We start from the raw sequence: 15,439 nt of genomic DNA on the forward strand, positions 1-15,439 counted from the left end.
AGAGCGATGGGGGGCACGTTGTGTGACACTATAGGGTCGGCTTGAACCTATAGACGCAATGGGGAGGTGGGGGTCACTGAGGAATATGGAGGAGGAACATGAAAACAGTAGGACATGAGTAGGATTCACATGTGTACACACACCACACACACCACTCGCCTATGGAGCCAGAAGTTAGTTCCTGCATGTGGACCCCACCCTGGACCCCACCCTGGATGAGTCCCTACGCTCTGACATCTGGAGGAGGTCCAGCACTTTTAACTGCTCTTCAGCTCCTCCTCCAGTTTATCCTCAACGAAAGGGAGTGTAAAGACTCCCCCATCCCTCCGATTGCCCCCCCATCGCTCTGTATGTTCCTGATTGCCCCCCATCCCTCTGTCCGTATGTTTGTCTCTCGTGTGGACGGTTGTTTGTCTTTGACGTATTGTCAGTCAGTCTTCTTCAGATTACCACCGCTGTATCCGCCGCAGCGTGATGGAATAAAAACTGACCTCAAATATGTTGAATGATCAGCATCACAGCTTTGCAGGTGGTGACGTGGATGCATGTTAAACCCATGTTAAACCCATGTTAAACCCCTGTTAAACCCATGTTAAACCCCTGTTAAACCCATGTTTAATCCAAGTCAAACCCATGTTAAACCCAAGTCAAACCCATGTTAAACCCAAGTGTAATGCATGTGAAACCCATGTTAAACCAGGGCTTCGAACCAGAATTTTTTGCCAATCGGTTCGTTCCGAACAGAAACAGAATTATAATGTTTCCGGTTTTGCGTTTCACCATAAACCGACGTTCCTGAACCGGTTAGAACAAAAAAATAAAGTTCCTGAACCGGTTAATAACGTTCCTTATAAATATAAATATGTAGGTGCTGTATTTTACGCACCATTAGACGCGATTAAAGCCTTAAAATGTCTCAAAAACCACGCTGCTCCTTCTGACATGAAGCGTCTTCTGTGTTCACTGAGTTCACAAATCTGTAGAAATGTTTCTGTGACGTCAGTCAGAGATCCTCCAGACCGACCACTGTCCACCGAGAGGACGTATTACGTCACTACGTACGCCGGCAGCAATGGATCAATCAGAGAACATGACGCGAGGCTCCGTCCGGCACACCTCCGGTAGGTACCGGTATGGGGGGGATACCGGGACTGGACCGCAGGTATGCTGGTAACCACATCTGATTGGCTGAAAACCCCCGACGATGACGTCAGCGAAGAGACACGCTTACGACACAACATGTAAACTCCACGCTATCAGTTCCGGTTGTTCCGGTTCACGTAAAGAGACCGGGGGGCTTTTTTCACGCTTCGCCATCTCTCTTGATCTGTGACTCCATGCCCCCCCCCCACACCACCGCTTCTGTCAGAAACACGTCCAGCGGCTGAACTCGGAGCTTGTCTTCAACCTGGAGGATTAACGAAAGACCTCCACCCGCTGGACATCAGTGTGAACAGAGCCTTTAAGGTTAAGCTGGGGGGTCATGGAGCGATGGATGAGAGACGTGAACACACGTTTACCAGGACTGGGGGCAGTGCAGAGGAGTTACACCCCCCCAACATGTGGATTGTGGGTCCTGGACTAACATGTCTGCTCAGACTTCTGTCCGATGTTTCTCTAAAGCATCATTACCGGACAGACCCCCGGAAACCAGCCGGTCAGCGGTGGAGAAACTACCGACAGATTCAATGCAGACCGGAGACGAGGACTTCAGGGATTTACTACACATTTATCACAAAATAAAGACATAGAAACATTTAAAAAATAATGTCGGTGTATTTCTTAAATTTAAATACGTAGTACAACACAGTTCAACCACAGTCAGCTTTTTGCTTCCTTTAACAACCATGTACCGGACAATAAGGTGCGCCGTGTGTAAAAGTAGAGAAATAAACTCCATTTTTTAGACTGTGCCACTTTATAAAATGAGCTGAATGTTGCGCAAAACACGGTAACTGAAGGACTTTTAAATTGACACCTAAAGCAATTAGTTTATATACTATAGACTATAATTATAGATATGCCCCCACCCTCCAGTAAACAGAACCACAGCACTACACCTCTGCTTTATGACAGTCATATCATGGAGTTCAGGCTTATGCCTCCTACTTAGACACTACATGACATTAGAACAGAATAACTTCCACCATGTCATTTATTGCTGAACAACAGATCTTCATAGTTCTTCTCCCATAGCTCAGTATTACTACAAAGCGCTGGCAGTACGGGAACACACTGCTCTGAAGATGACTGCAGCCACTGAGTTCATGTCTAAATCATACATGTTCAGACTGACACGCTGAGTGTTCACCTGTAATGATTAATGGTGACTGGGAGACCTCCCTGTTCTTAACTGCTGCTGATAGCCACTACTTCTCTCTGCTCTCACCCCTCCAGTGATGACAGGAAGTGAAACATCAGGTCAAACATTTTATAAAAAAACAAAAAAACCCGGAATTAACCGGTTTACAATTATTTTCTGTTCCGATTCTGTTCCGGAACATTAAAAAATATAAAGTTGATGTTAAACCCATGTCAAACCCATGTTAAACCCATGTCAAACCAATGTCTAACCCATGTTTAATGCATGTTAAACCCATGTTAAATCCATGTCAAACCCATGTCAAACCCATGTTTAATGCATGTTAAACCCATGTTAAATCCATGTCAAACCCATGTCAAACCCATGTTTAATGCATGTTAAACCCATGTTAAATCCATGTCAAACCCATGTCAAACCCATGTTTAATGCATGTTAAACCCATGTTAAATCCATGTCAAACCCATGTCAAACCCATGTTTAATGCATGTTAAATCCATGTTAAATCCATGTCAAACCCATGTCAAACCCATGTTAAACCACAGAACAGGTACAGGTGCTTTGACACGGATCACCGGTCACCAGCGTCACATGGAACCGTAAACTCTGATTGGTTGTTCTCCTGTCAGCACCGCCTTGGTTTGTTTGCTTCCTGATGGAGTGGGCGGGGCCAAAAGTTGATTCACCAGGAACCACCTCATTTAGCGCGGAACAGAATAGAAACTGTGACACCTGCTCCCCCAAATATTTGGGTAGAGAACCCCCTTTGGTCAAAGACCGCTGCGATCAAAGACCCCCCCCTGTGGTCAGAGACCCGCCGCCCCTGTGGTCAAAGGACTCCCTTTGGTCAAACACCCCCTTTGGTCAGAGACTCCTGCAGTCAGAGACACCCCCCCACTATGGTCAAAGACCCCCTTTGGTCAAAGACCCCTGGTGGTCAGGGTTTCATCTCTCCTGACTGATGATGGACAGTGTGTGTAACAGTGTGTGTAACAGTGTGTGTAAAAGTGTGTGTAGCAGTGTGTGTGTCAGTGTGTGTAGCTGTGTGTGTAACAGTGTAACAGTGTGTGTAGCTGTTTGTGTAACAGTGTGTAGTGTGTGTGTAACAGTGTGTGTAACAGTGTGTAGCTGTGTGTGTAACCGTGTGTGTAACTGTGTGTAGCTGTGTGTGTAACAGTGTAACAGTGTGTGTAGTGTGTGTATAACAGTGTGTGTAACAGTGTGTGTAGTGTGTGTGTAACAGTGTGTGTAACTGTGTGTAGCTGTGTGTGTAACAGTGTAACAGTGTGTGTAGTGTGTGTATAACAGTGTGTGTAACAGTGTGTGTAACAGTGTGTGTAACAGTGTGTGTAGTGTGTGTAGTGTGTGTGTAACAGTGTGTGTAGCTGTGTGTGTAACAGTTTGTGTAACAGTGTGTGTAATAGTGTGTAGCTGTGTGTGTAACCGTGTGTGTAACTGTGTGTAGCTGTGTGTGTAACAGTGTAACAGTGTGTGTAGTGTGTGTATAACAGTGTGTGTAACAGTGTGTGTAACAGTGTGTGTAACAGTGTCTGTAGTGTGTGTAGTGTGTGTGTAACAGTGTGTGTAGCTGTGTGTGTAACAGTTTGTGTAACAGTGTGTTTAGCTGTGTGTGTAACAGTGTGTGTGACAGTGTGTGTAACAGTGTGTGTAGCTGTGTGTGTAGCTGTGTGTAGTGTGTGTGTAACAGTGTGTGTAGCTGTGTGTGTAACAGTTTGTGTAACAGTGTGTGTAACAGTGTGTGTAACAGTGTGTAGCTGTGTGTGTAACCGTGTGTGTAACTGTGTGTAGCTGTGTGTGTAACAGTGTAACAGTGTGTGTAGTGTGTGTATAACAGTGTGTGTAACAGTGTGTGTAGTGTGTGTGTAACAGTGTGTGTAACTGTGTGTAGCTGTGTGTGTAACAGTGTAACAGTGTGTGTAGTGTGTGTATAACAGTGTGTGTAACAGTGTGTGTAACAGAGTGTGTAACAGTGTGTGTAACAGTGTGTGTAGTGTGTGTAGTGTGTGTGTAACAGTTTGTGTAACAGAGTGTGTAACAGTGTGTGTAACAGTGTGTGTAGCTGTGTGTGTAACAGTTTGTGTAACAGTGTGTGTAACAGTGTGTAGCTGTGTGTGTAACCGTGTGTGTAACTGTGTGTAGCTGTGTGTGTAACAGTGTAACAGTGTGTGTAGTGTGTGTATAACAGTGTGTGTAACAGTGTGTGTAACAGTGTCTGTAGTGTGTGTAGCTGTGTGTGTAACAGTTTGTGTAACAGTGTGTTTAGCTGTGTGTGTAACAGTGTGTGTGACAGTGTGTGTAACAGTGTGTGTAGCTTTGTGTGTAGCTGTGTGTAGTGTGTGTGTAACAGTGTGTGTAGCTGTGTGTGTAGCTGTGTGTAGTGTGTGTGTAACAGTGTGTGTAGCTGTGTGTGTAACAGTTTGTGTAACAGTGTGTGTAACAGTGTGTGTAACAGTGTGTTTAGCTGTGTGTGTAAAAGTGTGTGTGACAGTGTGTGTAACAGTGTGTGTAGCTGTGTGTGTAACAGTGTGCGTAACAGTGTGTGTAGCTGTTTGTGTAACAGTGTGTGTAACAGTGTGTTAAGTGTGTGTGTAACAGTGTGTGTAGTGTGTGTGTAACAGTGTGTGTAGCTGTGTGTGTAGTGTGTGTGTAACAGTGTGTGTAACAGTGTGTGTAACAGTGTGTGTAGTGTGTGTGTAACAGTGTGTGTAACAGTGTGTGTAACAGTGTGTGTAGCTGTGTGGGTAGCTGTGTGTGCAGCTGTGTGTGTAACTGTGTGTGTAACAGTGTGTGTTGCTGTGTGTGTAACAGTGTGTAGCTGTGTGTGTAACTGTGTGTGTAACTGTGTGTGTAACAGTGTGTCGCTGTGAGTGTAACAGTGTGTGTGTAACTGTGTGTGTAACAGTGTGTGTAGCTGTTTGTGTAACAGTGAGTGTAACAGTGTGTGTAACTGTGTGTCTAGCTGTGTGTGTAAAAGTGTGTGTAACTGTGCGTGTAACAGTGTGTCGCTGTGTGTGTAACAGTGTGTGTAACAGTGTGTGTAACAATGTGTGTAGCTGCAGCTCAGCACACATCCCATCCTTCCCTCTGAACGTCTCAACTGTGTGACTCACTCTGCAGCACTTGTGATAGAAATTTCATGATGTTTGGCTTGGGCTTTGTGTGTGTGTGTGTGTGTGTGTGTGTGTGTGTGTGTGTGTGTGTGTGTGTGTGTGTGTGTGTGTGTGTGTGTGTGTGTGTGTGTGTGTGTGTGTGTGTGTGTGTGTTACTCAGGGTTATGTCACCCACCTCGCTGCTTCTCATCTGTAACGTCACGTCTCCATGGTAACCTGAGGGGTGATGATGCATCCTGCCTCACTGGACTGCAGTTACCTAAAATACCCACACAGTGTGTGTGTGTGTGTGTGTGTGTGTGTGTGTGAGTGTGTGTGTGTGTGTGTGTGCGCGTGTGCGTGCGTGTGCGTGGGCGTGCGTGCGTGCAGGTGTGTGTGTGTGTGTGTGTGTGTGTGCGTGCGTGTGTGTGTGTGTGTGCTTCCTGCCCTGTTGATGCTTTCTGATGGTTCTGAAGGACTGACAGGAGATGCAGAGGATTCCTGGAGTGTGTTGAGTGGGTCTGAGTCGCTCCACTGACGTCACACAGGACGGTTCCACACACACAGAGCCCTGCGTGTAACAGTGTGTTGGTTACACACACACACACAGAGCCCTGCGTGTAACAGTGTGTTGGTTACACACACACACACACACACAGAGCCCTACGTGTAACAGTGTGTTGGTTACACACACACACAGAGCTCTGTGTGTAACAGTGTGTTGGTTACACACACACACACACACAGAGCCCTGCGTGTAACAGTGTGTTGGTTACACACACACACACACACACACACAGAGCCCTGCGTGTAACAGTGTGTTGGTTACACACACACACAGAGCTCTGTGTGTAACAGTGTGTTGGTTACACACACACACAGAGCTCTGTGTGTAACAGTGTGTTGGTTACACACACACACAGAGCTCTGTGTGTAACAGTGTGTTGGTTACACACACACACAGAGCTCTGTGTGTAACAGTGTGTTGGTTACACACACACACAGAGCTGTGGCTCAGGGGAAGAGCGAACCGTCAGAGTGTGTTGGCGCGTTGGCAGTGATGCAGCACGGCACGTTTCCCCCCTCGGTGGTGTTTGTGAACAGGATGTGATCAGGAGCTGCTGCACAGCTGAGCCGTCACAACCGTCTCTGCTGCTCGGCTCCACGACGCCGTTTTGCTCCAAGATCCTGGCTTTTGAGACAATCTCACGTTTTCTGCACGTCCGGCTGGAGGTGGAAGGAATTTGCTCACATCTTTGAAAACTTTCATCATATTAGAATAATTGAACTTCCACTCACAGGTCACATCAGGTCGCACCCCGGGCAGCCAATCTGCCCCCCCAGCTTTAAGCAGCAGATTATTGATCGTGAATAGAAGCCCCATCAGAGGACAGGAGAGCCTTCAGCTCACGCTGCAGTTTGATCCATGGCAGCAGTTTGATCCATGACAACAGTCTGATCCATGACAGCAGTTTGAACTATGACTAAAGGATGTGCAGAATAACAACAATGATGACAAGATCAAAACTCCTGCTCTTGATTTTGATTGGACAAGGCAGAGATGATGGGCTGAGATGTGGTTCATCTCGTGGTGATGTATGCATGTGTTTGACCTAAACCCCCCTCCAACCTGTGTTTCAGGTGCTTTTGAAGGTTATGATTTTTTGCTGTATCGTAGTTACTTTGGCTTTTGTGACACAGCTTTTTGCAGAGCTTTGCAAACGTTTGTGCGTGTGGTAAATATAGCTGAACGCCGTGCTATTTTTAAAGCCTCTGCAGGCTCGGCAGGGACGTTGGGGCTTGTTGTCTCGTAGGATGGAGACGGTAGGAGACGGGGCGCTTGAGGACACTGTGACCCAGATGACTGAGCTGGAATGATTGGCCTGGCGGGAACGCGGCCACACGACATGCGTGTCTCATCTGCCTTTGTTCCGGGAGGATGGGAAGGTTTGGTTACTCAGGAATGTGGATTAGCTGCAGCACTAAGGCCATTGGTCTGTTTGGATATGGGAATGAACCGGAGCCGAGTGAAGCCTAACCCTAATGAACCGGAGCCGAGTTAAGCCTAACCATAACCCCAACCCTGACCCTAACCCTAAACCTGACCGGAGACGGTTGAAGCCTAACCATAACCCTGACTGGAGACGAGTGAAGCCTAACCCTAACCCCAACCCTGACCCTAACCCTGACCAGAGACGGGTGAAGCCTAACCCTAACCCTAACCCTGAAAGAAAAAAAGCACAAAATGTTCTGTGATAAATAATATATAGATCAGGATATCTTAAACCTGTTCTGGTGTATGTCAGGATGAATTTGGTCAAAGGTTCTTGCGATGTCCTGCCAATGCTTTTCTGTGATGCTTTGGAGTCGTTCTAACCATTTGTGTCTCTTTGTTTTCTGACTCCCAGGGTTTCATCTTTCTAGCCTCGTGGTCGATGACGGGGCGCGGTGGGAGAGCCGTCACCTTCTGCAAGAAGCCAATGAGAACGAGTCCAGGTTCTACTCGGAGTCTGATAGGAACTGCACTGAACCAGGTCAGGTTCCAGGATGGTAAACTGTTGCAAGAGACACTCATTGCTTTGTGATGTGTGGCAGTTTTAGGTGAACCCTCCAGTGGTCTGGGTTCAAGGTGCAGCTGGGCGTGTCCTGTTGGCGTCTGATAATGGCGTGCACGGGGCCCCAGCAGGAAGGAGTCCTGATTCTATTTACACAATTAAAGTCGTCACAGGTTCTAAGTCCCCTGGGACCCACTAAGAGAAATAGAGGCTAAAGACAGCATGACCGCAGGGGCCTGTCCTTCAAGAGGACATATGGATGTATGGATGGATGGATGGATGTATGTATGGATGGATCGATGGATGGATGGAGTTTAGTTCAACTGCCAGATGTGTTTTCAGCCACTGTAGGTTTGCAATGGTCCCCGTTTGATGCCCTTTTCTCTTCCAATAGCTTAGCTGCTACAGCAGCTTGTAGCCAATGCAGCTGCTAACATGCCAAGATAAAAAGGATGCACGTGTGTGTCTGTGTGTTTTCCCCTGGCGTGGAGTGTGTGATCGTTTTCCATGTGGAGTCCTGGGGCTTTACAAGCCTGACGTCCTGCCAAGCATTCTCTTGATGTGGCGGTAAACACGCCGCCTCCATCGACACACACTCCTGCACCGACACACACTCCTGCATCGACACACACTCCTGCACCGACACACACTCCTGCAGTCTGACGGTTATTTTTGGTTTACAGCCTGTTTGTGTTTAATTACACTTTATCTGCTGGAACACTAATTACCTTAATGGGATTATTCCTGCCTTGCTGCACTAAGGGGCCGTGACAACATGCCCCCACACTGCCCCCACGCCACCCCCACGCCGCCCCCACACCCAACCATCGTCTCATCTCCAGGAGCAGACCTGATTATTTATCTCCAGACACGATCCTCAGTCCAATTTCAAATCATCAATCAATCAATCAAGTTTTATTTATATAGCTCTTAATCATGACAGCAGACATTTCAAAGCGCTTTAACAGACAGAAACCCAACTGAACCCTCCAGAGCATCAGAGACAGTGGAGGGAAAAACTCCCTCGATGAGGAAGAAACTCCGGGCAGGACCCAGACTCTTTTGGGGGCCATCCACCTCGACCGGTTGGGTGGAAAAGAAATCAAAGGAAGATAAGAACAGGGTCAGAGAGAGAGAGACAGAGAGAGAGAGAGACAGAGAGAGAGTGAGACAGGCCAGATAGAGACAGTATCAATATGGCTAAGGTTGATAAAGTCAAGGCACAATTACAGCTGTGTGGATGACTGTATGGAGGAAGGAGGAAGAAAGGAAGCAGGACCCCAGACGATGGATAGTTGAGGGGTGGTACTGGTGGGCTTGGAGGAGAAGGTCCACAGCACATGGAGAGTTGGGGGTGATACTGGTGGGCTCGGAGGTGCAGGTCCACAGAGGAAGGTCCACGGCGGCTGGGCGGATGAGGGGTGGAACAGTAAGATGACACCAAGGAAGAGAGGCAGCAGGACCCCAGTCGATGGGTAGGTGAGGGGTGATACTGGTGGATGGGAGGTGTAGGTCCACAGCAGATGGTCCACAGCAGATGGGTGGATGAGGGGTGGAACAGTATGGTGGCACGGAGGAAAAAGGAAGCCGGACCCCAGCCGATAATTAGGTTAGGGGTGGTACTGGTGGGATGGGAAGAGCAGGTCCATAGCAGATGGGCGGATGAGGGGTGAACCTGAGAAAAACCTGGGAGAACATAAAGCACAGAGACTCCAGGGAAGAAGTTTAGTTAGTACGGTGTGATTGGAGACTTGGGGAGTGAGGTCAGAGAGGAGGAGGAGTAACAGAGATGGTTGGAGAGAAGGGGGAGGAGAGAGGAACTCAGTGAGTCTGGATGTTGAGTCTCCACCAGTGTAGGTCTACTTTTATAAATTCTAGGAACCACCAGTAGGCCAGTATGCTGAGAGCGTAATGCTCTAGATGGATTATAAGGAACTAAAGTTCCTTCAGGTAGGTCGGTGCCACCAAGGGCTTTGGAAGTGAGGAGGAGTATTTTAACATCTGTCCTAGCTTCACAGGAAGCCAGTGCAGAGAAGCCAGCATGCATCGTTCACGTCCTGTGTAATGTCAACATGCAGGTCCCCCCCCAAACACATGTACACCCCCCCAAACACATATACACCCCCCCCAAACACATGTACACCCCCCCAAACACATATACACCCCCCCCAAACACATGTACACCCCCCCAAATGCATTTACACCCCCCCCAAACACATATACACCCCCCCCAAACACATGTACACCCCCCCAAATGCATTTACACCCCCCCAAAAAAACATGTAAACCCCTCCAAACACATGTACACCCCCCCCAAACACAAGTACACCCCCCCGAACACATGTGGTCTCTGTGGTCCAACCAGAGAGCGTTCCAGGCAGAGCGGGTTCTTGGGTTGGTCTACTCTTTGATATCGAGTCCAATGATTGGAGCACAGATTGACTTCAGTGACTTTGGACTGAATTGTGGGATGGAGTCAAAGCGTTTCACCCTGGTTGTAATAAGGTTGTAATAAGGCTGTAATAAGGCCAGCTGGCACTGCTTCCAGGGGGTAGCCTGCCTTCTGAAATCAACTAAGGGCTGTACAGCAGCGGATTGAGGGAACAGGATATTTGCTAGAAAGGGCTCAAGATACCTTTTATTGGACAGAAAATAATTTAGCAGCTTTCACAGAACCCACAGAAGATACCCCAGATCTACTTTGTCCTGTTGGGGTCAACACTCTGCCTGTTTACCGTGGGTCAGAGAGGACTGCAATGTCGTCTGTGTTGTATATCCTAACCCTAACCGCTCTAACCCCTAACCGCTCCAACCCCTAACTGCTCTAGTCCCTAACTGCTCTAGCCCCTAATCGCTCTAGCCCCTAACCCCTAACCCTACCCTTAAACAGCTTAGTGAGCTCAGCGTTTACACACATCCGTCACTTCTGTCCTGATGAGATTGTGAGGGACCGTACAGAATGAGTGGGACTTGAGTATTGCCTGATTCCTCTTCAGTCTCATGTTTCCTCACATTTGACTCTTCGGCTTTTACATATACATCAGGAACACGTCTGCTACGGGATGCTCAGCAGGATGCTCAGCGGGATGACAGGTGCCGCTGGCAGAGGGTCAGGGTCAGCGTGACGGATGTAGGGTCGGATCAGAGAATGAAACCACATTAAAGCTGTCACACAGATGGCCATGATGGGGTTAATGTCACATGTGGAGAACAATGTGCATTGTGCATGTGAAGAACACGGCTTCATGTCAGGAGCCACATGTTAGACAGGGGCCACACTAATCCTCCTGTGGATCGAGCCAGGGTTGATTTCAGGGTATTAACTCTTGTGTAAGGCAGTAGAAGCTCTCAGGACGTAGTCACAGCCCACCACCACAGACGCCTGTGATTATTGATCATTTGGTTATTGATTATTTAGCAGAATTCCAGACCTTGGTTTTCTTTAGCAGCAGTTTGACTAAACACGTTGAAACGTGACTCTTCACTGGTCTTGCACCAGGAGCTAGTGTGACTAACCACTGTGGCTCAGTGTAAAAGAATTGAGTAAGACACAAAAAGCCACTCTCTGTGTCCAAGACAGTGGCGCACGGGCGGACGACCAACGCTCATTGCGGGGGGCGGGGGGGACACCCCCCACTGGGGGGGTCCGGGGGGCCTCCCCCAGGAAATGTTTTAGAACAGGGGGTTGTTTTCCTGCATTCTGAGGACAACATCTTGTGTTCAGTTTCCCTCCAAAAAGCCACTAAAGCCAACAGCTGGAGCTGAACTCTCTTTATTTCTGTCCTACTTGATGCAGGAATGAATGTGAGATTCAACCATTGAAAACTTCATTCACTCTGAAGATACAGTCAGACTAAATATTACTCAGTGTTTACTGGTAGTTTACTGAGACTAGGAGACATTTTAACTCTGACCACCACCAACACCATTGGTATGTCAGGGTTTATTTTATTTTATTTTTTTTAATTCAATAACATGATTTTTCATTTTAATCTAAAAAGACATATAAAACATCAAGCGAGGTGAAAACACATTTACATCATCGCTGGTTATTCCTGCTGGTCAGAGGGAACAAAAGTCTAAGACTACTAACAAGTATTGATAATATCTTTCATTGACCTTCTGATCGGTCTGTCTCCACTCCCCCCCCCCCCTCTCAGCATTCACCATTTGTTTATCAATGGGGACTTTAACACAAACTCTACTAGAAACACTGGATTCTTTTGATCGATGGTCCTCTCCTTGTCTTACACCAATTCACGGGTTCAGCTTGTAAAAAAACAATATTTTGTTTTTCATTGGACGAGAGGAGGTCATGACCCCAGTGCATATTTAATGATTGGGAGCGTTCGGGTCATTTCGCTATTTCCGTCGGCATGCTTCGGCTAAATTCCATCAGCATGCGGAAATGGCGGCGCTAGCGCCGCTCGCTAGCGGAAATAGCGAAATCCGCTAGCGAGCGACAAAGTTTTAGCCTTTTTTCTGTAAAAATAAGAACGCCACTGTGGCTACACAGTCTAAAAACCTTGTAGCCAATCTGGAATTTACTTCGCCTATGGTGAAGTGGCGAATGGCTGGAGTAAGACCAGCTTTAGCTTCCAGAATCCAAACTGAGTTTGGTTTTCTTAACCTGTTGGTTCTCTTGCTTCCTCCACTTCTGAACCATCGATTCGTTGATAGAGCGGGTGTGAATGGCCGCTCTACAACTGTTCACTCCTGCGTTACTGCTGGCCTGGAGTTTAAACCCTTTAGCCAAACTAATGTGGTCCCTACCTGAAGTGTGTTCTCAAGTTGGTCACTCGCTGCCGACGTACGTAGTGACGTGTCACGTCCTGTCGGTGGGAAATGTCCCATCTGGGGGAGCGCTGACTAAAATCACACCGAAACATTTTTACAGATGGAACTCAGTGACACATCAGACGCCTCGTGTTGAGAAGTGGAACGTGGATTTGTGACAAAATCAAAGGCTTTCAGGCATGCCCTATGGTGCACAAAATACAGTATTAGTTATTAATAGTAATTATTAATTATTAGTAGTAGTTATTAGTAGTAATTTCTTTATTTATTTAGTTTCTTTTTTCAGACATGATAATATAGCAGACTTCACACCTTCATCACATTTACATCAACAAGAACATGAGAAAACAAAGGGCTGATGGGTAGAAGACATTAGGTTGGTTAAACCCCCCCAGAACCAACAAACTTCTGTCATTACAACATGTCGTCTACAAACTGACATTAAATGTTTTAAACCAGTTCAGACATTGAATTCTGACAGATGTTCATACTCTGATCCACTTCCAGAAATTAAACTTTTACCCTGGAGCAGAACCATCTTCCTGGAACAACGAGGTTTGTTAACATCATAGATAGTCAGTACTAGAAGCTGACCTTACCAGGGTTCTCCTCAAGAACATAATGATCATATTAACCTCAGCAGACAGACAGTGTTTATACAAGAATTAACCAGTTTGTTGCCCTTTAACAGTAACACATTCCATTATATTATCAACAGATATCAACATGATCTTTACTGTCTCAAACTTAAGTCCAGGTGTTGGTCCAGGTGTTGGTCCAGGTGCTGGTCCAGGTGCTGGTCCAGGTGTTGGTCCAGGTGTTGGTCCAGGTGTTGGTCCAGATGTTGGTCCAGGTGTTGGTCCAGGTGTTGGTCCAGGTGTTGGTCCAGGTGTTGGTCCAGGTGTTGGTCCAGGTGTTAGTCCAGGTGTTGGTCCAGATGTTGGTCCAGGTGTTGTCCATCAGCCCATTCTTCTTCAGTTGTCGAGGGTTTTTTTTAGCGATATCAGCATTCTTTTAGAGAGATTCTCATTCATGTAGACATTTTTTCTTTCAGTTTGAAGCCTTGTTTCAGAAGAACAATCTTGTGTTTACGATTGTTGAATTTTATCAGCACTGCAGGTGGTCTCCTACCTCCAGATGGTGATGGGTAACACGTCTCCATCTGGTCTGATCTATAGTTATCTCCAGATCCCTCAGAGAACTCACGTGTTGCTCCAGAGATTCGATGTCAGCGCTAGCCATAGCATTTCTGTAATTCCTCGGCTTGATGTTGATTCCAGTGATGATCACATCATTTATACGAATGCTTTGTTCCAGATCATCCATTCTTTGTTGTTCCTGTTCCAAGACAACAATTTTTTGGTCTTTTTCATCCATTCCAACTTTTTATCAAAGTCACTCCTTAACTAATCGAAGTCGCTCTTTAACTCACTCTTTAACTCTTTCATAGAGGAGACCATCTGGTCTTTAGTATCCTCCGATTTTCCTTTTCCTTTCGTCATTTCAGAGAATCATTGAGAGTCAATCTGGGTATGAATTAGAGAGATAGCGACAACAGGAGGCAGAAGAAAGACGTCCGCTCCCGTTGAGAGCCGGAATTAGTTATTAGTAGTAATTATTAATTAGTAGTAGTAGTTAAGAGTAGTAATTAGTTATTAGTAGTAATTATTAGTTAGTAGTTACTAATAATTAATTATTAGTAGTAATTATTAGTTATTACTAGTAATTATATCAGCTCTACTCATTCTAAGCTCCAACAGGCTCATCACAGACGCTGTTCTCTGGTTTAGGACTTTATAACAAAGATAACTGGTGTGGACTGGTAACGGTGTCAGGCTCCAGACCCACCACTGTGGACTGGTAACGGTGTCAGGCTCCAGACCCACCACTGGTGTGGACTGGTAACGGTGTCAGGCTCCAGACCCACCACTGGTGTGGACTGGTAACGGTGTGAGGCTCCAGACCCACCACTGTGGACTAGTAACGGTGTCAGGCTCCAGACCCACCACTGGTGTGGACTGGTAACGGTGTCAGGCTCCAGACCCACCACTGTGGACTAGTAACGGTGTCAGGCTCCAGACCCACCACTGGTGTGGACTGGTAACGGTGTCAGGCTCCAGACCCACCACTGGTGTGGACTGGTGATGGTGACAGTCCTGTCCTCACACCAGGTCTGTTTTGGGTGGGGGGCCATTGCAAGATGCTGGCTTGTACTGGTGTGTAAATGTGTGGAGCTCTCCTCACACATCACAGCAAATGTGTGTGTGTGTGTGTGTGTGTGTGTGTGTGTGTGTGTGTGTGTGTGTGTGTGTGTGTGTGTGTGTGTGTGTGTGTGTGTGTGTGTGTGTGTATTTCTGTTGCTGCTCACATCCTTTAATGATGTGTAGAAGGGGGGGGGTCTCTCTGTGCATCAACTGGAGCTTTTATGTAATGCCTGCTTTTACGTAAGAGTTGGGGGGGCAGTCCTGGCTGGGGGTGGGGGCCATCAAGTTGTCCATCTACACTCAGGTCAATCCACACTGATCTCACACAGCTTGTGGATTTGATAGCTGTGTGTGTGTGTGTGTGTGTGTGTGTGTGTGTGTGTGTGTGTGTGTGTGTGTGTGTGTGTGTGTGTGTGTGTGTGTGTGTGTGTGTGTGTGTGTGTGTGTGTGTGT

General features: G+C 47.0%; 1 protein-coding gene across 1 annotated transcript in view; it reads left to right on the top strand.

Moving 5' to 3' along the window:
* The window catches only part of LOC137604021 (sodium/potassium/calcium exchanger 3-like), a 45,524-nt gene that overhangs the window by 12,261 nt on the left and 17,824 nt on the right, over positions 1-15,439 (top strand). Inside the window, exon 2 of the mRNA XM_068327935.1 lies at positions 7,839-7,964. Coding sequence (XP_068184036.1) covers positions 7,839-7,964 — 126 coding nt within the window. The remainder of the gene's footprint in view (positions 1-7,838; positions 7,965-15,439) is intronic.

Source organism: Antennarius striatus, chromosome 11, assembly GCF_040054535.1.
Source record: "Antennarius striatus isolate MH-2024 chromosome 11, ASM4005453v1, whole genome shotgun sequence".
NCBI lineage: Eukaryota > Metazoa > Chordata > Actinopteri > Lophiiformes > Antennariidae > Antennarius > Antennarius striatus.